Source organism: Corvus moneduloides, chromosome 13, assembly GCF_009650955.1.
Source record: "Corvus moneduloides isolate bCorMon1 chromosome 13, bCorMon1.pri, whole genome shotgun sequence".
NCBI lineage: Eukaryota > Metazoa > Chordata > Aves > Passeriformes > Corvidae > Corvus > Corvus moneduloides.
The window spans coordinates 12810992-12833173 of NC_045488.1; the positions used below are offsets into that span (position 1 = coordinate 12810992).

At 57.9% G+C, this 22182-nt stretch overlaps 1 protein-coding gene across 4 annotated transcripts; it reads left to right on the top strand.

Annotated features, from left to right (window-relative positions):
• The first annotated feature begins 775 nt into the window (after window positions 1-775).
• ZNF710 (zinc finger protein 710) lies at window positions 776-21536 on the top strand. Of its 4 annotated transcripts, none has more exons than XM_032122855.1 (5): window positions 776-834; window positions 17661-19185; window positions 19666-19857; window positions 20304-20478; window positions 20720-21536. In XM_032122855.1, exons 2-5 carry the CDS (start codon window positions 17689-17691, stop codon window positions 20890-20892), a joined length of 2037 nt encoding a protein of 678 aa, XP_031978746.1. In that variant the 5' UTR covers window positions 776-834; window positions 17661-17688; the 3' UTR covers window positions 20893-21536. The 4 variants fall into 4 exon arrangements, with proteins under 4 accessions (XP_031978746.1, XP_031978745.1, XP_031978748.1 ...); XM_032122854.1 differs by lacking the exon at window positions 776-834 and adding an exon at window positions 14012-15059; XM_032122857.1 differs by lacking the exon at window positions 776-834 and adding an exon at window positions 14018-15059 and having other exon boundaries at window positions 17661-19068.
• Window positions 21537-22182: the final 646 nt, after the last annotated feature.

The window sequence follows — 22182 nt, forward strand, 5'->3', positions numbered from 1 at the left end:
CCATCCCTCCCTTTGGGGACCAGCTACCTCCTGCCACCACATCCCCACAGCCATGTAGCTCAACCTCTCCCTCTACCTTCTTGGGGGAGTCAACAGCACCCCCCTCCCCAAACCCTCCAACGTTTGGATCACCTGCTCCCCTTCCTATACCACATCCCATCTCACTCCCTTCCTTTGGGAACGGGCCATCTCCTGCCACCCTACCCTGCACACCGTGGCCTTTTCCTCCACCTCTTTGTGTTGGGTGAACAGCATCCCCCCCCCAAACCCCTCAAATTCCTGTAACATCCCTAATTCATCTCATCCCATTTTTGGGGAGAGAGGAGTCCTTGCCATCAATCCCTACAAGCTTTTTGGGGTGCATATGGCCTTTCCCACCCCCGTAGCAGAAGAGAGCAATGCCCAACTAGATAGGGGTCCCTTGAGAAGGTCATCCTCTCCTGGCATCATTCTATGGGGTCACAACCCCCCAAAATTAAGGGTGAGGTAGAAAATGACCCCTGTGCTGCTGGAGGGGACATAATGCAGGGACAGTGTGAGCATAGGATCCTCATCGACCACTCCCACCCCCATTCCCCCCACCTTCGACCCCCCCAGACTGGTACCGAGGGCAGCCCCGGCTCCGGTGGAGGATGCTGATGAACGGGGGGGGGGGGGGGGGGCGGTTCTCGCTGGTCGGGCAAGTTGAGGAGGGGGAGGAAGATGAAGGGCGGGCGAGTTAGGAGGAGCTGCTTTGCATCCCTTCACGTCAGCCCTGCCTCATTCCCTCCTTCTTCCTTCCTGCGCACCCAGCGCCGGGCCCGGAGCCGCCGCCGCCGCCCCGTGGAGCCGCCGGTGAGTCCTCACCGGACCCCCCCGGTGCCCCTAAAGCCCACCCACCCACCCCGCTTCCAACAGGGGACACAACAGAGGGGACACCGGGATGTCGCCTCCTTCCTGCCCCGCGCGACGGAGACGGGAGCGATGGCGGCGGGAGGGACCGGGAGGAGCGGGGAGGACGGGGGGTCCCAGCTCTGTGCATTGGGCTGTCCCTCCCCATGAAACCCCCCCGAGAACTTTCCCTGTGGCCGCGCGCAAACTTTCTCCGCCGGGAAAGTTGCGGGGAGGGCGCGGGGCGGGGGGCCCTGACCTGTTGCGGGAGGGGGGAGCAGCGCAGGGAGGGTCCCCGCGGCGGTATCACGCGTGGGAGGGATGCTCGGGGGGTCGGGGGTCGGGCGGCACCGTGGGTGCGGTCCCCGCGCGCCGTGCCCGAAGTTTAGGGAGTTTCCTGGTGTTTGCGACCGGCCAGCGATAGGGGTCCCGGGTGGGGTCCCCCATGCTCGCAGCGGCAAAGTGCTCCGGGGGAGTAAAATGCAGTGGGGAGTGGGGGGTGACTCTGTGGGCTGGTCCCACACACACATGCAGGCCCCGCTTCACCTTCAGTCCCGGAACACCCCAGGATGTCCCAATGTGGAACCCCCCGGTGCTCCGTGGGGGCTCCATGCGGGCTGGGGGTCTCTGAGTTCTGTGCCCAAGCAAGGGACCGAGGGGAGCTGCGTGAAGGCCCTCCGGAGCTCTGGTCATAACGGGGTGTGATGGATAAATTAGTTATATTTAATTAATTAGTCAAGCCTTAGGATTTTTCTTGTGAGCAGCTGTGTAGGAAGAAGAGGGTGACCAGGGGGATGGGGGCAGCCCAGAGCCTGACCTCCACTGGACTGGAGCCTGACCCCCTCTAGCTCCTAAGCCTGATTTCCCTCCGGGGCCGGAGCCTGAAGCCCCCCCCCACCAGGTCCAAAGCCTGCAGCTCCATCAGACTCCCACATCCCACACCACGCTCCTGTGCCCCACACCATGATCTTGCATCCCATGCCACACTCCTACTCCCCGCACCAAGCTCCCAGGCTTGCCTTGGTTGCTCCTCTGTCCCAGGTTTGAACTGGCCCCACCAAGCTATGGATCCAAGTGCTTCCCACACAGCACAGCTGAATCCTGTGGGTGTTCAGGCTGGCCACAGGATTGAACAAATATATCTTGGGTTGGAGGCAGACTCCAGGCATGGCTCTCATGGGGACCCTGAGAAGTCACTGGGAGGCACCAGCCTCAGCATTCCCTTTGGAGGTCTCAGGGGTACCCAATCCCTGGCTGGGAGCAGGAGCTGGGGCAGCACTGGCCGGGCTGTGACCATCCCCTGCTCCCACCCTGGGTGACAAATCCTCACAGCAGAAACGGCCGTGGAACAGGCACGTCCCCCTCGCCTGGGCCCAGCTCCTCTCCTGCAAGCGGCTTTGTGTCAGTGCCCTCTTTATGGGTCACGCTGTATCCCTCCAAAATGGGAAATAGGAGCTCAAGCTCTGCTACACCGCAGGACACATTCCCAGTCAAACTTGGGGGATGACACATAGGGTCAGACTAGGATCAGACATGGGTCCCTGCAGCAGCAGGAGTGGAGCATCTCTGGTGGCGTGGGTCCCGGCTCATCATGTTGGCATTTTGGGCTTGGTTTAATCCCTGATAAGGTGTTTTGGGCAGTTTTATTGGGCCATTTTAATTTATCAACTAGTTTGGGAATCATGGTGTGGAGAGGGAGGAGCACAGGCACTGTCCTGCTTTGCTCTGCAGCTGGGAATACTGAGGGATCGACAAAGCAGTGGGTTTGTACTGCCAGGAACATGCCAGCATCACAACCCATGAGAGAGACGCTGCCTGCACTCCTTTATTTTACTGTTATTGCTTGTGGAGAAGTCAGCTCCAGCTCAGCCTCTGCTCGTGCCCAGTCTCTGGGCATGTCCCGGGGGTCTTCCAGGCCAGGGCCAGTGCAGGGATGAGGGATAGCCTAGTGTCAAGGTGGCTTCCTGCTGGATTTGTTGCTGCTGCTCCCTCTTCCCTCTGCCACCCACTCCCAGATTTGGTTTCCCAAGCCCCATCACATCCCTGGCTCACAGAGTACACCTGTCTGGGCTCAGGTGCCAGCTCCTGGAATGCCCCAAATACCTGTTCAGGGCACATGTGCCATGGAGGTGGTGTGGTGGGGCTGGAAGAATGCTGCAGGATGGCCGGGATGCGATGTGCCAGCAGTGCCCCAGTCCCATTCTTTGTCCTGCTTGTGGCTAGAGTCCTCAGGATGAGTCATGGTCCCTACTGAGCCCTTCCCAAAGGGCATGACCTTGGGGACAGAGACCATGATCAGTGACAAGTGTTTTCCCTTTGTTCCTCTGTGCCACATTTTCTCATCAGCCCCGTGCACACCCTCCTCCTCCTTCTCCCTCATCCTGGCAAGTGGCTGCAGGTGGCAGTGGGGTTGGTGTGGGGGAAGACTTGGCACAGCCCGTGCCCAGCATGGCTTTCCCTAAATCCCAATTTCTGCCCAAAACACAGTGAAATGGGGCATTTCAGTCAGGAAGGAGGTGGCTCCTGCTGAGCCGTGGAGGAAGGTCTGTATTTGTGTATTTGGGGGTCTGGATTTAGACATCTGGGAGGCTGTTCTGCTCGCCTGGCTTCAGCTTCAACAGAGGAACAGGGCTCTCCTGTAAAAAGCTTGTATCAATGATGAACTTTCTTTCCCAAACTTTAAATTAAAGGGAAGAAACATGTTTTTGACTTTTCCTGGCCTTTCCTCACAGCTGTCCATCTGTCGTTTGAGTGACAGTCGAGTATTTCTAATGAAGATTAACAGGAACAGTATGTCAGCACCTGTGGGTGGCTCTACAGTGTCCCTGTGCTGTCATCTCCTGGTCCTCAGAGTGTTTGGACAATGTTCCCTGCAAATTGTCACAGTTTCTAGTTAAAGGAAAAGTGACCAATGCCTGGGTGCCCTGTTGTGCAAAGCAAAGACAAACTTGCAGAAAGTTCATGCAAATCTTCTCCAGATTGTCTCCAGGGATAACCCAGGGATAATGGGGTGCTGGGGAACACCGCAGCTGTGAGAGGTAGGAGGGTCTGGTAGGACAAGGTACATCTTGTGGCCCTGGAGATTCAACACCAGGTTGCTCCAAGCCCCATCCAGCTGGACCTTGGACACTCCCAGGGATGGGGCAGCCACAGCTTCTCTGGGCAACCTGTGACAATTCCCTGCCCTCTGTCATTCTGCTGCCATTCTTCCCAGCACTCCAGGTCCTTGTCCAAAGTCCCTCTCCAGTTTTCTTGGAGCCCCTTTAGGCATTAGAAGGAGCTCTAAGGTCTTCCTGCAGCTTTCTCCTCTCCAGACACTGACACAGCCTGGTTCTGGCAGAGAGCACACCCAGCCAGGCCATTCCAGGCAGCACCGCAGCATGTGCATTTGGGAAGAGCGGGCTGGGAGGAGGAAGCAGCACTCAGCCATGCTCATTGTTTTACTTCCACTTCTTGTCCACGGGGACCCGCGTTCATGCCTGAGCAGTGCACACCCCGACATGCTGGGCTTGGGAGCTGTGGCTGGGGAACTGGAATTTCCTGGGGACTGCGGGTGGGAGCCACAAACGGCGCCAGGATGGGATGGTGAGGGGCTGCTCATGCTCTGCAGGGAGCCTTCATTGTCCAGTCGGCCCCGTGGCAGGGCCAGGGTCCCTCCCTGGGCACAGCTGAGACTGGCCCCAGCCATCAGAGCCACAGCAGGCTGGAGCCCGCATCCTGCCCATGCTGGGGGTGACCTGGCGAAGGAGAAGAGGGGGAGGAAGGACAGGCAGAGCTTCCAGAGGAAGAGCTCTCACCACTGCCTCTAAATTTATCTTTCCTGTTTCTCAGCAGCAGCATCGTCTCATTCTCTATGGTGTCAGGCCATTCTCCCCTCTCCGGCTGTCTCCTGGCACCCTGTCCCTCACCATGTTATCCCGGTTTAACCAGCTCTGTCTCTCCCCTTCTTTTACTTTCAAGTTTTAATCCTGGTGTGCTCCCTGGCAGCTTTTCTCTTCTCTCACCTCCAGTCTGTTCCCACACCCACCATCCCAGGGCCCTCCCCATGTCCCGCAGCACCAGCCTCTGGCTTGGGGGTTAAACTGGAGGCTGGGTGGTTGCCAGTTCCTCTGGGCTCAGGACTGGGAATCCATGAGCAAGCTGGAGAACAGAGTCAGGAGGTTTCCCTTGAGGAGCCCTTTGTCCAGCCTGTGATGGGCTGCTCTCAAGGGAAAACTTCTCCCTGGAACCACGGAATCATTTTGGTTTGAAAGGACCTTTGAGATCACAAAAACCTCAGGGCAGCCTGGCCTTCTCATCCCAACCTCTCCAAGAGATGCTGCATGTGGATCAGGGACATTCTGGACTGGCTGGGAGGATCAGGGACATCCAGTACTGGCTGGGTGGATTGGGGATGCCCAGGACCAGCCTGGCTGGCGGCTGCTGTTGGGAAGAATTGTTTTTGTGGTTAGGATGGATGTTCCAGGGAGCTGCTTCTCTTCCCAGTCAATCCACAGGGATTGTGAGGCTCTCCTTCCTCACAAAGGACTTTCTACTCTGAGTCCTGACCCCTCTGCCATGCAAAATATAGGCGTCCTAAACTCCCAACTCAAACATTTCCCTGCTGCATGCCCATCAATTCTTTGTTCATTTATTGAGCCGGCTGAGAGTCGCCCTTCCCAGGCACAGATTGACCCGCCCTCCTGGCTCTGCCTTTGGCTTTGCTCCAGAGCCATCAGTTTGTCCTTGCCGTGGCCACTCTGTGCTTGCTGTGCACTAAGTCACCAGCGCTAGAAGTGTTCAAATGCAGTGTGGACGTGGCACTTGGGGACATGGTTTAGTGGTGGCCTTGGCAGTGCTGGGGAACGGTTGGACTCCATCATCTCAGAGGGCTTTTCAGCCTTAGTGGTTCCATGATTCCATCCCTGGCCCACATGTGCCCATGGCTGAGGGGGCACCAGCTCACTGGGAGCTAATGCCCCTCAGAGGAGCTCTGACCTGGGGCCAGGAGTGCCCTCTGGAGAAAAAATGCTTTCTCAGAGGCAGAACCATAGGCAGAGCTGGACGAGCCTCCTCCATCAGAGCGCTGAGTCTCTCTGCTGAATCCCTTCCCATCCATCCCCATCTGCGCCTTGGCCGCTCTGCTTGGGCACCAGCAGAGCCCGGCTGGGCCATCGCTGAGCTCACCTGCCGAGACTAGCCCTGATCTATGTGGGCTTCAGTGATTTGGTTTGGTTTTGTGATTATCAACAAGGGACACATAGAAGGAAATTATTTCAACAGCTGAATATTGTGGGTGTTTATGGGACTTTCTGGCTGTGAGAAGGAAGGGCGTGAAGTACAGGGGTTGTGTAGATTGGGATGACAATGGGAGAGGGCAAGTGGTGCAGGCCCCAGGGCAAGCCAGGGCTGCCAGAACCAAGGCAGAGACAGCCCAGCCTCACTGAGACCTTGGGAAATACTAATTAGGATGAGTAAATGGTGCAAATATCCCCACCCTCCTGCTCACGAGCGGGATTTGCCCACTGCATCTCCCTGTATCACCCAACAAGCCCTATCTGAGCACTTTATGCCAGGCAGGTGATCCATCCCCCAGTGCCTACGGCAGCTCCCAGGCCAGGTTCATCCAGCAGTGACTCCATTTTCAGGAATGGGACAGCCACAAGCTGCAGGGCGCTGGGCATTGCTCCCAGCGAGCTCACGGTGTGCCAGGTTGTGTCCCTGTCAACTGTCCAGCCACTGCAACACACTCCGGACAGCAGGGCCAGACCCCATTAACTCCTTCTCAAAAGATAAATATGTGTATTTTTTTATAAAATCCTGGCCTCTGCCCGGAGTCAGGAGCACTGCAGGAGCTTTCACAGCATGATGACACACAAAAGCACACGTGCAATACGCAGGACTTGCATTTTACCCTGGCCCTGTGACCTGGCAGCAGCGTGCAGCCAGCACAGTATCCCCAGACCAGACACCTCTGCCTTCCCCCCAGGAAAAACAGCCAAGTCCTCTGCTGCTGTGGATCTCAAAGACATTGGCCATACAGACAGGCTGGTGCTGTGGGGGGCAGCAGGCACAGCTGGCTTTGGGCTATATGGGGATACCATGTTTTCCACACCTGGCTTGGGTCACTCCTGAGCTGGGCATTCATGAACTGCCATCAGCAGGGACCTTTGTACGGTGCCTCCTGCTCCATCTGTCCAACCCAGCCTCTCAAACTCTCATCCCTGACCTGCTCAGCTGTGCAGAAAAGGATCCGAAACATTTCCCACCTTGGGGATCTGAAAGTAGAAGTGGCGTTGGCAGCTGTGCAGCTGGGTTTGTTCCTGTAACCGTGTGACAGGGTTGTCGAAGAGCCTTGTTATTGGAAAACTGGGAGTGGGACATTCCCAGGTGGCCTGGTCCAGTGCCTGGTGTGGGTGGAAGGGGTCTCAGTGCTCCCCAGTTCCTGCCCATGCCTCTTCCTGCCCACGGTGGAAAGCTCCGATTCTCTCCCCTCTCTTCACCTCGGGTCTGTAGGAAATGGGACTGACTGTGTTTGTGACTGGGCTGTGTGGGCCGAGTTCCACAGCGGGTTCCTTGTGCCAGAGGTGATTCCTGAGCCACAGAGCTGGAGGTCGGTATCTCCCATGCTGGTTCAGCTGTGCCTCACTCACTGAGACCTTCCCCATCACTGAGGCAAACCACAGTTGCTGGTGCTGTGCTGAGGGATGTCCTGGGGGCTGTGGCACACAGGGGCAGTTTCTCCAAGGCAGAACAACCTCAAAATCTGGAGTTGACAGAGCAGACACAGCATGAAGTGTCCCCGTGCCCTGAAGCCCCTCTCCTGTCCCAGTGCAGCCCTCCCCAGCCGCCGGAGCCGGGAGTGGCTGCAAGACCAGCAGACATACCTGTGGAAGATAATCTGGTCGAGTATTAATTATCACGCTCAAATTAGAACCCCTCAGCTATTATTAACTTATTACCCAGCCCTGCAGCAGGGACAGCAGATGCAGGGATGATGGCAGAGCTCAGCGATGCCCAGCTGTGGGGGGCACAACATCCCTGTGGGGAGCAGACAGCGCCCAGCCCTGCAGGGCTCTGGGATCCCCTTGCCTTCTGCCTGGGATAAGCAGTAGGAGAGCAGTGGGGAGCTGTGTCTGCCCGTACTGGGCTGTGCTGAAGTTCTCTGTTTGCCTCGGGGCTGGTGGTGAGGGGTAACATCTGTCCGGGTGCAGGAGCTCAGGGGGTGCTTCCCAGTGTCCAGCATGTGGGAAGACTGAACCTGTCAGCGGACTCACATGTGGTCTGGGCTGTTCACCTTCCTCTCTGCCTTTAACTCTGGTTGGACATTGCTGGTGCCATGAATGGATCTGGGCTGGCCCCGTGTTTCCATTCCTCTGTCCTCACAGGCCAGCACAGGACAGAGCCTGGGAAAGACAGGGACAGCCGGGCCCAGGAGCCACCGTCCTGCAGAATGGACAGGCTCCACACATGGGAATATCAAAACTGGACTAAAATTGTTCCCAAGGATAAGGGCAGCAATGCTCTTGAAAGTAACACCCTTAAGTGAGACCCTTCCCACTGTGGGGATCTTCCCTTGCACCTGAGCAGCTGTTTCACATCCCACCAGGCAGCCTGTTCCCTTTGAGGGGATACACATCTCCTATTTTTATCATTTGGGGTTGGTTTTCCCCTTTTACAGCCAGCTGGGTCACACACACCAGGGTTCTTGAACTCCTCCTGCCTGTGTGTTGTCTCCTCAGACCTCCAGCCACATTTATGGCTCTGCCCCGAAGCCCCGGCAGTTTATGATTAACCCCAGGCCTGGGGATGCTAAGCAGGAGCTGTGTCAAGCAGGAGTGATGCCACATGAGCTCAGGACATTCCTCTCAACCTCAGCCTCAGGCTGCTTTGGGGGTGGATGGCATCACGCCTGGGTCACCATCACATCACTCACTCATCACAGGACACCAGGGTGCCTGTTGCCTCTGTCCCAGAGAACCTGCTGTCCTGGTGGGCTCCATCTCCAGTGTTTTCTTCCCCCTGGGTGTCACCTCCCTTTGTCCCGCATTCCAGCGCTGCTCTCCCCCTGCACTTTGGTTCATTTGGGATGTTTGGGCACCTTGGTCCATCTCCACGCACGCGGGTCTGTTAACCCCTGCCACTGCTGAAGATGCCGAATGAACCGGGGCAGTGCTGGGAGTCAGAGACCCGGGTGAAAGCCATGTTGGGTCTTTCCAGGCAAGGGTGGGTGCTGGGGGGTTTGGGGCTTGCAGGGTGAAGGGGGCTGCACCCACCTTTTGCCCCCTGCTCCTTGCAGGACCTAGCCCAGCATCAGGCCCCTGGGTTTGCCTCTGCCACAACCATCCCTCATCTTTCCCTGCAAGGTTTGGGGGTTGACCTGAATTCACACTTGTTCCTACAGATTTGTTTGCTTGGGGTGTTTGCTCCTTCATTTTCCAGAGGAATAGTGAGGTGGTGAAGGTAGTCCGGCCCAGCATTGCTCAGTCCCATTTCCCTTCTGTCCCCATCTGCATGTGTGAGTGGTGGGAACGGGTTTGTCAGTGCCTCGGCGCCTTTCAGGGTCTTCGCAAAGAGCAGATTTATTTTCTGCTATGCTGAGAATTAGCTCCCCTTTCTTCCTCTTCCCTCTGCCTCCGCTGGAAAGAGAGAGAATGCAGGGAAGAAGAAAGGATTTCCATCGCGGCGGTGATTGGCACAGCCCTGAATGAGAGGTCATTCCAGCCGGCTCTTTCTTTTCAGGGCCCTTTTTTCCTGCTCCCTGTATTCAGGCTGGCAGCATTCTTTCCTTTCAAAGCTCCTCTGTCTGTCTCTCTCTTCCCCCTCCTTTATTTTTCATCCCTTTTCTTTACTTTTGCTGTCTTTTCATTCTGTTTTTCTCCACCCCCTTGGGGCTCCATTTTTTCTTTCCCTTTTCCTCTATTCAGTTCCTTTTTTTCTTCTCGCATCTCTTTTGAATAGCTCGGCTATTTTCGGAGAGGAAAGGGACTGTGCCGGGGAGAAGCCGTTACAGCAAGGAGGAACTTGAAAGTCTTTTCTTTCCCTGTTTATTTCATTTAAAAGCAAAAATTGTTTTCCAAGGCAGAGCAAGGATTCTGTGTGGAGCCTTTGAAGCCAGGCTGGGACAGCAGCGGGGCTGGGGGCCCTCCCTGCTCCTGGCAGTGCTGCGTACACTGCCGGTCCCAAACCCCTGACAAGCCCCTGGAGCACCAGGGGGATCTGGGGTCAGTTCTGCCTTGGCTGGGCTCTGGGTGCTTGTGCTGCCAGAGAGGGTATAGGCAGCAGCAGCCCCTCTCCCTCGGCTCACCCAACACCAGTTACCTGATTTAAAGGCTCTTCCTGCCTCTGGGGCTCAGGAGCAGCAGCATTTTTAGGGATGATGTGACCATAAGCTCTAAAGGCACATCCTGGACTTCTCTGCTGCAACACATACCTGCATGCACGTGGGTGGGACTAGAGGGACCATGTTTGTTCCAAAGGGGAATGGGGGGCTCACGCAAGGACCCCATGAGAAAACATGGGATGTGCCAGGACAGAGCAGTGTCAGGTGCTTGGTGTGCAGGGTGTGCATTGGTCATGCTCAGTCACTGCACTCAGATCTGAGGGACACAAGGTGCCAGGGTTCAGTCCCTTCCACAGAGGAATGACAGGAAGAGTCTCTCACACATCCCTAAGGCCACGGTGATTCTGGTGGCTCTGAGGAAGCCCTTTGCTCAGTAGATGAGGCTGGTCCCAGTGTCACTGCTCCAGGTGCCACCAGCAGCTCCGCTCGCTGTCACCGCTCCCCTGGTGCCCTGGCACCATGCTCAGGGAAGGGCTCTGAGGGCAGAAGGGCTGGAAGATCAGGCCTGAAGCGTGATCGATTTGGTCTGCTGGGGAGGAGATGTTGTGCCCTGTGGCACAACAAAAGGAGCTCCTTGGGAAGGCAGGTGGGGCCAAGAAGAATCCCCTTCCCAAAATGCTCCCTGCCTGGGCACCACTCTGGGCGTGAACCATTGGTGGCTTTGGTGCAGCTTCAGTGGGGCTTTCGTGCGGTTTTGATGCAACTTTGGTGAGGTTTTGGTGCAGTTTTGATGCACCTTTGACTGCTCAGAGAGTACAGGTTTTCCAGCCCCTGGCTAGAGCAAAATGCTAGCTCCAGCATTTGCTCTGGCTCAGCCCATGGGAAGTTCCTCCCATGGCAGACCTCCCCAGAGCAGGGACAGCGCTGGTGGCCACAGGCCTGCTCCTTTGGGCTCCTGGCTGTGCCACAACAAACACAGGAGTCCCACGGAAGTAACCCCAAGTCAGAGCCAGGCTCCCTGCTCCTTCCCACTGGCCCCAGAGCCCAGAGCAGCCTGTCTTCTCCCATCTTTCCATTACCCCCATGGCCAAATGGATGCAATCAGGAACTCTGATTTTCAGGAAACACCTTTTCCCCCTGAACTTTAGTCTCCCCTTGTTTTGATATAACATAGAAGTTGAGGGTGATCTATGGCACAGGAGCTGCTGGCTTCTATGCTGGCTCTGTTAGGATCATGGAGTCATGTAATCCCAGATTTGGAGGGACTTCAGGGATCATCTGGTCCAATCTCTTTTGGAAAAAGTCCAGACTGGACAAGAGGGGGCTGGAGGTCATGGCTGTCAGGTGCTGGAGAAGGGGTGGCAGGGCACTGTCACCCCATCATCCTCGGCCAAGAGGCACTTTGGGGTGTGGGCAGGGGTCCTGTGCCGGGCGTGTGGGCTGCAGGAGGGCAGGAGGGTAGGGCCCAGTGGTTAAGTAATAGATCATTTCTTTAAAGTGAGATTCAAATAATTGTAACCCTGAGATAGAGAAGGCATTGGAGGAGATGAAACGGGAGAGAGAGAGAAAGGAAGCAAAGGACAGAGGTTCAGAATGGAGAGGGAGATTAGGAGAGAGATGAAAGAGAGAGGAGAAAGATAAGAGGGAGAGAGGGGACAGATCTCGGCGCGAGATGGGCGTTGCCAGGGAAACGGGAAGAATGAGGGAGCAACTGGAGGGATGGAGGAGCAGAGGATACTGGGGGTGGGGAGCGAGGGATGGAGGAACAGAGGGATGGAGGCTGGCAGGATGGAGGGGTGGAGGGACTGAGGGGCAGAGGGATTGAGGAGCAAAGAGATGGAGGAACAGAGGGATAGAGTAACAGAGGGATAGAGAAGTGAGAGATGGAGGGTTGGAGGCTGGAGGGATGGAGGAGAAGAGGGTTGGAGGCTGGAGGGATGGAGGAGAAGAGGGTTGGAGGCTGGAGGGATGGAGGAGCAGAGGGATAGAGCCTCAGTGTCAGAAGGAGGAAAAAGTGGATTTCCAGCAGAACAGGAAGCAGGAGTGGGACATCACAGCTCAGCACAGTTGTCTGTGTGCTGGGAAGAGCATTTGGGATGGCAGCTCTGTCCCTTTGCAGTGAGCAGCCACAGCACCTGCTGTCCTTAGCCTGACCCTCTCACCCCAGTTCCCACTGGTGGATCCCATATCCCTGGGCAGATAATGGAGGAACCAGGCAGCTCTGTGCTCCACACACTTTTGTTCTGCAGCACTGGTAACCTCTGGTTATTTGAAAGCCATTCCCTTTTCCCTCCCAGTCAGAGTTTGCCAATAACCATACATCTTCAAAGGGGTAAATATTTACCTTTGATCGATGGACACAGTGGTCAGAGTGAGAACACCCCAGTTCCATGGAATATTTTCAGAGGAAGCACCCGTGAAGAGGCTGGGGAGGGTTTGATGTGCTCTGATAACACCCGCTCCTCCATGAGCCCTTGTCTGTCCCAGAGCCTCACTTTCCCCAACCTGGTTTTCCACCTGCTCTTACTAAAAACATTATCAACATCCTGCTGCAAATCCCAGGTTGTGTCCTTTGTTTTGTGAAGCCAAAGCCCCCAAAGACTACTCTTCCTCCACCCAGAAGCACTTCAGTGGCACACGTGATGGCACGTCTGTCACCGGTTGGAGATTGCAGGGAACGGCCGCTCTCTGATCCACTGACAGTGGAGGTTTCTTTTTTCTGCAGAAGTTTTCCTTAAAACAAAAGTTTTCCTTCAAAAATGTAGTTTGACAGTATCTGGTGTGGAGACACCGACTGAATTTAAACAGGTATTTGTGTTCTGTGGCAGCAGCACCACCTGGCCCCCATGGCTCCTGCCCATTTCTCAGAGCTTTGGCTCATTTTTACAGCAGTTCCTCTGTATCAGGGTCAGTTCCAGGGCAAGAAGTGCCAGTTTCGGTTCTGCCACAGTGTCTGGAGCCACTCTCTGGGTGAGCCCCTGGCACACACCACCAACACAGAGCCAGGGCCAGGCAGTGCAGCCAAGGTGACCCCCAAATCCTTGGGCTGGTGCAGGACAGACACTGGGTCAGGTTTAGGAATAATTTTAGTTCTGAGTTTCAGGAAAACAACATTTTTCTGTGTAGAATTGTGGGGGGTTGAGCAGCTTTATGTGAAATCTGCAGGCAAGATGAAAGCCTGTTTTCCCCTTTATTAAATTTAAATGAAGGCTGCTTTTGAGAAAGAAAGGAAAATAAAATCAAAGGTTTTCTCACAAATATCAGATCCATTATCAGCCATTTTCTGGTAAAAAGTCTTGAACAGTTTTACTGCCTCCTTCCCCACTGAGCCTCCCCCACGCCCAGGGTCTCACTTTGTCCTGGGGCTCGATCCTGTGCCTTGGGAGCTTTTCTCCCAAGGTCTGTGCCACCACATCTGTCCCTGGGGAACTTCCCAGGACGCCCCAGGCACTGGCAGCAGAGGGTCTGCAGAGAAGTCCTGCAGAGAGCCCTGTAATGAGGGTCCTGCAATGGGAGTCCCACACAAGGGACCTGGAATAGGAATCCTACAAAGGGTCCTGAAAAGGATTTTACAAAAGGGTCCTGCAGTAGTTGTCCCACAATGTGGGTCCTGCAAAGGGGATAGCCAGGAGCAAGTCCTAAATGTCCTCTTTCCCGTGGCACCAGGCCTGTCAGGCAGCCTGGGAACCTGTGCAGGGGGCCAGGTGACTTAAACTGCTACTGGTGCCAGCTGGGCTCTGGCACCTGCTCAAGTGGCTGCCCTTATCCTGATGAGCTGAGATAAGACAGAGCAGTGGCAGCAGGGTGGGCTCCTGCATGCCTGGTGGGGTGGGGGGGATGTCACTGCTCTTTGGGAGAGCTGAGAAGTAAATCAATTCCCCAAACCCTTTGAATTTTGGGTGCCTGGGTTTCCCTTCCCTGCAGGAGTGCTTGGGTGAGAGCTGGTGATTGCTGCTTGCCTCTGGGCTGGTGAGAGGAGCCGGGAATGGAGCCAGGTGGAAAACAAGGGTCATTGGTCACTAATGCCTCAGTGGAGGCTCTCAGGGCAGCTGGGGCCGTGGTCCCTCCCGGAGCTGCTCCTGTGGGGCTGTGGCTTGGATGGCTCTGAGGGTGTGGGTACTCCTTTAGCTCAGACCCTTTTGGGTCCCAGGTGTTACAGGCAAACCTGTGAGTGCAAAGGTGAGGCTTCTGTGGACCAGATGTAACATTTTCATGCTGCTCGACTGAGGATTTACCAGGCTCCTATCTCTAGAGTGGTGGCGCTGGCTAAAGGACCAAGTGAGGTGTTGGCATGAGTGATTGGGCAGGTGGGTGAAACCAAGGGAGGTAAAACAGCAAAGGGAAGGGAAACGTGTCCACAGACACAGCTCTTAGCCTGGTGGCTGGAAAATCTGGAATCCAGCAAGGAATGTGCTGGGAGTGGAGAGCCTGTTGTGCAGATGCTGCTGCCACAGGGACCCAGTGAGAAGTATTTGGGGGGCTAATCATGGAACAAGAGAGGGAAATAGAGATAAAATAGCACAAAGAAGTGAAAGCCATGAAAAAACCCTACTTTAAGTGACCAGGTGGTGAGTGAGGAGCTGGTGGAGGCTCTGAGAGGGGCAGCTAGGACAAGGGAAGGCAGGGTCTGCAGGATGTGCCAGGGCAGAGCCTGGATCTTCCCAGTTGTGTTGGGAAAGATGGGAGGAGAGATTGCACCAAAAGGAAACCTTGGAGTGGGAGGAGAAATTATGAAAGAAACCCAAATTTCACAACCCCAAAGGATCAGGGACAGCAGCCACCACTGCTGGCCCCAGGTGCATCCATCCTGTGGTGTTGGAGAGGGGAGAGATGGATGAGTGGACTGGGAGCTCGGCACTTGCCACTGGCAGAGGGGACATCGGCAAGTGTGTCTGTGCGATGCCCCACGTGGGAAAAGGATGGGCAGGTGAGAGTCTGCATCGGGAAAGGAGCTGGAGGGACCCGAGCCTGGCCCAAAGGGCTGGACTTGAAAACTAAAGGTTATTAAGGCCTGTAGGAGGGTTTGGTTCCCAGCAGCAGCACTGGAGAGGAACCCTGAGCTTGGTGGGTGAATGCCTGCGTGTGCAGCCACAGGTCTGGAGGTCTAGGCTGAGGAGGAGCTGGGGGAGGTGCTTGTGTCACTGCTGAGATCTGCACTGGGACAGGAGTCCCTGCACAGTGTTCGGGAGCTCTGCATGCTCCAGCCCTGGGCATTGTCCTGCTCCCAGGGGGAGTGGCTGTGGCAGGACTGCGCTCCATCACGGCTATGGGCCCGGGGCCTCTGCCTCGGCTGCTTGGACAAGGCTGGAAGCAGCTCCCGTGGAGCATGGAGGTGCTGGCAGTGCTCTGCACTCCGGGGTGCTGGGAGTTTCCTGGGGGAGCTGAAATACATGACCCCGCCTCACTTGCCAGTGTATTGGGAAACGGTGTTTCCAGCTGCCTTGGCAAGTCCCGAGGCGTGAACAGGGAAGTGAGAGCGGGAAGTGAAACAGCTGCCTCTGCCCTGTTCCTGCTTCCCTGTGTGGTGTTTGTGCAGCTGCAGCTCCGGAGCGCCGTGGCCTCGCACAGCAAATCTTCTATACCGTGTCCCAGGGCTCGTGTGTCCAGTGGAGACAAGTGCAGAGAGGTTTGTGCAGCACAAGGCTTTGGTTTTCCTGCTGAGGAGGGAGAGCTCATTCCCTTTCCCAGTGCCCAGAGTAGGAATCCACATTTACTTTCCCCTAAAAGCCTCTGGTTTGGGGTGCTTGTAACTGGGGAACACGTGAGTGCGTTGGTCTTGCAGCCGCCTTGTCTCGTGGTGCTTGTTTTGGGGGGCAAAGACCCAGCACCGTGCTGGGGGGGGCACCGACCCCTCTGCCGTGCTGGGGACGTGGGCAGAGCAGCTGGGTCCCCTCTCCCATGTCCCTTCTGCCTGCAGTGGGCAGCTCAGGGGCCCCATGGAGCCCCACGGGAAAGGGGGTTCCAGCTGGCGGGGTACGGCCCCGGGGCTGTTCAGTGCACGCCAGCAGCCACCTCCCTGACTGATTCCTTTCTTCCTCCCAGCCCTCCTCCTCTTCCCGCCACCGCCCTCCCCCACTCCTTGCTTTGTTTCGCTGCCTCCGCACTAGTCCCCCCCTCATCCCCTTCCTTCTCCTCCTTCTCCCACCCCCATCCTCTTCCTCTCTGTCTCCTCCCTGCAGCCTGAATTCGCCCCTCTCCTCCATTCCTGTCCCTCCGGCCCCTGATCCCTGCCCACTGGCTCTCCGGGGTGCCCGGGCAGGGGAAGGGGTGCCCGGGCAGACGGGGGTACTTGGCTGAGACCTTCCTCCTGCCTGCCCTCACAGCATCCCCCTGGCAGCTCAAGCCTGGGCAGGGTCCCCTCACCGGGTGTGTCTGACCCTGGGCCAAGAGTCACCAGTGCTGTGGCCAGTCCCAGCCCCGTGGTGGCCCAGCAGATGGGAGGGAACCGAAGAGGGTCCCCGTACCCCAGATGTCTGCGAGCTGCCAAGCCCCTGCGGTTGGTGTTGCTCCCCTTCTCTGTCTTTCCTCACACTGGTTCTTCACCTTCCCCATCATCTCACCCTCTTCCCCGTCCCATCCCATGTGCTGTGGCTGGTGTTCGGGTGTGCACGGCGCTGGCATGAGGGGACAGCTGGGGCCGTGCGGGGATCGGCAGGAGCCGGCAGCTGCCCGCAGCACAGAGAGGCCGATGTCCCCGGCCATGCTCCATGTCCCTGCAGCTGACCTGGCTGCAGGGATGATGCCCAGGCACTGTGGGGTTTCCCTGCTCCAAAGTGGAGATTCATCCCACGATCTCCTCATGTTGGGCAGGTTCTCCTGGGACTGTGACAGGATCTGGCTCAGAATTTATCCCTCTTTTACCTCCCCCGCAGAATTTCTTTGTTGTAGCTGCAGGAATAATTGTATTTAGGAGAACACTCCTTCAGCAGGAGGAAGCGGCAGCTCTCCAGGCTCATCCCTGCCTGTCCTCACTGTCTGCTGGCAGGGGGAGGATGCTGTGGTGGTGCTGGGACCCCCAAGCTGAGTGTGCCAGCCACCAGTGCTGAGCCCAGCACAGCCTCTGCCTGTGCCTAGGCCCACTGCTGGGCAGGCTGTGCCCCGATGGTCCTCGTGGGTCTGGGCCCTGTCCCTCATGCTCCCTGTGCTGTTGCTGCTCCTGCCAGAGGTCAGAGCCACACTCAGCTGTGACCAGTTCCCAAACTGTTTGGGCACTTGTTCCCTGGAGTCACTCCTAGGAGCTTGAGGGCACGCAAGCGGCCAAACCCCAGCCCCAGGAACTAATAGCCCATTCAGAGAGGCTGACAGTGGACACTGATCCAAGCTTCCCTGCTCCTCCCTACAGTGGAAACCCCTGGAGCCACTCCATCCCCGCATCCTGGGGTGTGTGGTGCTGGGGACCCACACTGGCATCACCCGTGTCAGTTGGGGGTTCACTAAGGAAAGAAGTGATGGCTGGAATGAGCCCCTGCGGCACAGTGTCTGTGTTGGTGGGTGCCAGGGGCTCACAGCCGTGTCTCTCCCTCCTCAGCCATGACAGCATAGGCCGGCGGCAAGAGATGAATCGGTTCAGCGAGTGCGGGACGCAGACGGACGCGGTGGTGGTGCTGTCCCTGGCACAGGCTGCGGTCCTGGGCCTGGTGTCCGATAATGAGCTGCTCGGGGCCACCATCACCCCTACTGGCTTCTTCCCGGGGCTGGCTGGGGAGCAACTGGACAATGGCACCATGGAGCCTGGGGAGCCTGAGGGTGAGGAGCAGGTGCCTGGGGATGGGCAGGATGAAGACACCCTGGAGGCAGAATCCTCCCTGGAGAAGCATGCCCGGAGGAGGAAGAGGCCACCTGTGAGGCTGGTGCCCAAGGTCAAGAGTGAGAAGGCAGAGGTGGAGGCTGAGCCACCATACAATGCGTCCATCCCTGGGGACGAGGAAGGCGAGGGGCAGCGTGGCCATCTGCCCCAGCCCCCAGAGTCGGCGGTGCAGAGCGGTGCCATGAAGATGATCGACCTGGGCACCTTCAGCAGGAAGCCCCGACGCCTGCGGCACCTGCGCCGGCATCGGGAGCTGGAGGGCACCGAGCGCCGGCACAGGGGCAGTGACCTGGCCAGCAGCACTGTGGGGGCCCCACAAACCGTGGGCACCTTCGAGGAGGGCGCCCCATCCCCTGGTGAAGCAGAGGCCCCTGTGCCAGCATCCCCCGAGCAGGTGAAGAGTGAGCAGGGCTGTGGCTGGCAGGAGCCGGGGGAGCTGGAGGCGGCCGGCGGCACCAGTGAGCACAGCAGGAAGGCGCAGCTGGACCGGCTGGACATCAACGTGCAGATCGATGACTCCTACCTGGTGGAGGCAGGGGACCGCCAGAAGCGCTGGCAGTGCCGCATGTGCGAGAAGTCCTACACCTCCAAGTACAACCTGGTGACCCACATCCTGGGCCACAACGGCATCAAGCCCCACTCGTGCCCACACTGCAACAAGCTGTTCAAGCAGCCCAGCCACCTGCAGACCCACCTGCTGACCCACCAGGGCACACGGCCCCACAAGTGCGGGGTGTGCAGCAAAGCCTTCACTCAGACCAGCCACCTGAAGCGGCACATGCTGCTGCACACCGACATCAAGCCCTACAGCTGCCGCTTCTGTGGCCGCGGCTTCGCCTACCCCAGCGAGCTGAAGGCGCATGAGGTGAAGCACGAGAGTGGGCGCTGCCACGTGTGCGTGGAGTGCGGGCTGGACTTCTCCACGCTCACCCAGCTGAAGCGGCACCTGGCCACGCACCAGGGCCCCACACTCTACCAGTGCCTGGAGTGCAGCAAGTCCTTCCACTACCGCAGCCAGCTGCAGAACCACATGCTGAAGCACCAGAATGTCCGGCCCTTTGTCTGCACCGAGTGTGGGATGGAGTTCAGCCAGATCCACCACCTCAAGCAGCACTCGCTCACGCACAAGGTAGGGGCTAAGGGTCCTCTGGGGTGCTGCCCTCATCGTGCCCAGAGGAGATGTGCCAGCGCTGGATGTGGGTGCTGGCGGAGAGGAGTGGCCCAGTGCCCCCAGTCTTGGGAGGAGGTGGGTGGTGCAGGTGGGCAGTAGCACCTGTGGCTGGCATTAGCTGGGGTCACTGACATGCAGTGAGGGGGTCCCTGGGACCCAGCCCCTGCCCTTCTGGGGGTTCCCTTCCTCAGGGAGGGAGTTTTAGACCTGCTGCAGGGTAACCTGGGGGGTCCTGTCCAGGGGCTCTCACAGCCCCTCTGGGCAGGCTGTATGTGGGTGTTTGCCCTTTTCCAGGGGCTCTTTAATGGGGAGCAATTGGGCTGAGCCCCAGAGCAAAGCTGGCACTCAGCTGTGCTTACAGAGCCTGTCCAGCCCCTGCCCACAGCCCCTGCATGTGGCTGGGCTGTCAGATATGCTCCGTGCTGTGCTCAGCACAAGGAGCCCATCCATTGCCCATGGGGTCCCTTCTCCATTCTTGGCACCACTTGTGTGTCCCCAGTGCCTGGGGGTCTGCCCAAGCTCCTCCCCGGCCCACAGCTCTCCCACCCCTGGCAGGGCGTGAAGGAGTTCAAGTGCGAGGTGTGCGGGCGGGAGTTCACGCTCCAGGCCAACATGAAGCGGCACATGCTGATCCACACCAGTGTCCGGCCCTACCAGTGCCACATTTGCTTCAAGACCTTTGTGCAGAAGCAGACGCTCAAGACCCACATGATCGTGCACTCACCGGTGAAGCCGTTCAAGTGCAAGGTACCAGCGGGACTGGGGGGCTGATGGAGCTGGGGATGGGGCAGCAGAGGTCCTGCTGTGCTATGCCCCCAGGAATCTGGCCAGGCTGGGCCCTTGGGCATGGAAGTGGCTTTGTGATGCCTCCCCTGCTCGCTTGGGCATGGAATATCTGCCCCAAGCTGTGATGGGAGCATTGCTGCTGCTGAAATGACAACCAGTGCCTCTCTCTGACCAGTGCTGGATGCTCTGGAACTTCCAACAGCATCAACACTGCATCCCCAAGCCCCCCGCCCACAGAGTGGGAGGTGGGAGGGAGCCCCATTATTCTTGGCAGGAGCCACAGGGGACTCCAGGAGGGGAGCAGCCCCATTACTCTTGGTGGGAGCCACAGGGGACCCTGGGGGCCAGGTCTGCGCTGCAGAGCCTTTGGCAGCTCTGGGGGCTGACCGTGGGCACGCTGCCGGCAGGTCTGCGGCAAGTCCTTCAACCGCATGTACAACCTGCTGGGACACATGCACCTGCATGCTGGCAGCAAGCCCTTCAAGTGTCCCTACTGCTCCAGCAAGTTCAACCTGAAGGGCAACCTCAGCCGGCACATGAAGGTCAAGCATGGGGTGATGGACATCAGCCTGGACAGCCAAGGTGGGTCCCTGGCGCGGACTGGGCATCGTGACTGCCCCCAGCAGCGCCCATAGCACTGGGAGCTGGGCTGTGCCGTGGTGGCTGTGGGAAGTTCATGCCTTCTCACCCAAGGGCTACCCCCACAAGCAGCCCACATCGAGCAGGGCTGTGGCTCCCAGGGAGTTTTGGGCTCCAAACCCAGGGAGGGGGGAGCTGTGGTCCCCACAGGTCCATCACTCCGTGTCCTTGTGCTGACTCCTAGATGCCATGATGGAGCTGGCTGGGGCTGACCACGCCGAGCTGGATGGCCAGCAGGAGATGGATGACTTCGAGGAGGAGAACTCTTACGGCTACGGGGCTGTGGGCAACCCCCCAGACGAGCACACGCTGGCCGAGCAGGCCATGAAGGAGATGGCCTACTACAACATGTTGTAGCCAAGGCTGGTGGGGCTGTGGGGGCTTGGTGGGGTTAAGAGGGGCTGCAGCACCCAGCCAGGCCCCCCCACAGTTGGAGGGATGGCTCCCACTGGGCTTGGGGAACACAGGGATGTCCAGAAGCCTTTGCTGCACCTGCCTTGGCTCTGTTGCTGCCCCCCTGTCCCTGCCTGCACCCTGCACCTGGTGACTTGAAGCTGCAGGTAGGGGAGGCATGTCCCAGCAGATCACTGAATGAGTAAGGATGGAAGGGGCTGCTGTGGAGCAAGATGATGAGCATCACTAATTATTCTACCTCCTGGGTCCCCCCCTCGGCTGCACAGGGGTTCCCCCTGATGGGCAGAAGCCCCTGCCCACATGAGGAGGTGGGTTTGCATTCCGCACTCACCCCGGGGCTCCCTGTGTCAGGCCCTGGGATGCAGAACAGAGTATTTTCGTAGAAGCTCAGGGCGCAGTCAGCGCCCACAGCTCTGGGTCTGGAGCTGCAGCCAGCAGTGGATCCGGGGGAGGCAAACCCAGCCCAGCCCCAGCAAATGATGGTATTTTGAAAGTAATTTATTTTTTTCAGATGTGCCGCGTGGTTGGATTTATCTTTTCACTGAGTTCAGTTCCCTTCAACCAATGTGCTTTGTAAACCCGTGTAAGCTGTGTGGTCTGTGTGGGGAAAGGGGGTTGTGAGGGGCTGAGGACCAGAGCAGGGTCCTGGGCAGAGCCCCCCACTAAGGAAGTGGCAACCCCTCCTTGCCCCCCAACTGCTCTGGGGCTTGAGGAAAAGGCTCTCACTGGGGCAGACTGTGAGGTGGGGGTTTGCCTCCTCCATGCCCAGGGATTTGGCAGGGAAGCAGCTGGGGCAGTGCTGAGCCTGGCACCACTCTCTGGGCTCTTCACTCTCCCTGCTGTGGGGCAGAGGACTCGCAGCACCTGCAGCATTGCCCCCCAAGTGTGCCCAGAGTTGGGTAGGGTCCTGGCAGGCATCAGGACCTGGGGACTAGCCAGGGCACAGGGCCTGGGACAGCCATGCTGACCCCACACACACCCTACGCTTTCTGTCAGTCGCTGTGTTCCCTGAGGCTGAGCACCATCTGCCCCATCCCCAAAAGCCCTGGGGTGGTTCTGGGTGTGGCACCACTCATTCCCCCACAAGGCAGTGTGCCTACTACCCCTGCACCCACCTTTTTCCCCCCCACTGTCATCCAGCCTTGGGGCAGGATGGAGATGGCCACAGCCTTGGGCAGCCCCAACCCCTCCTCACCATGGCAGGGCTGTGGACCCCCATATGCTACCTTCAGG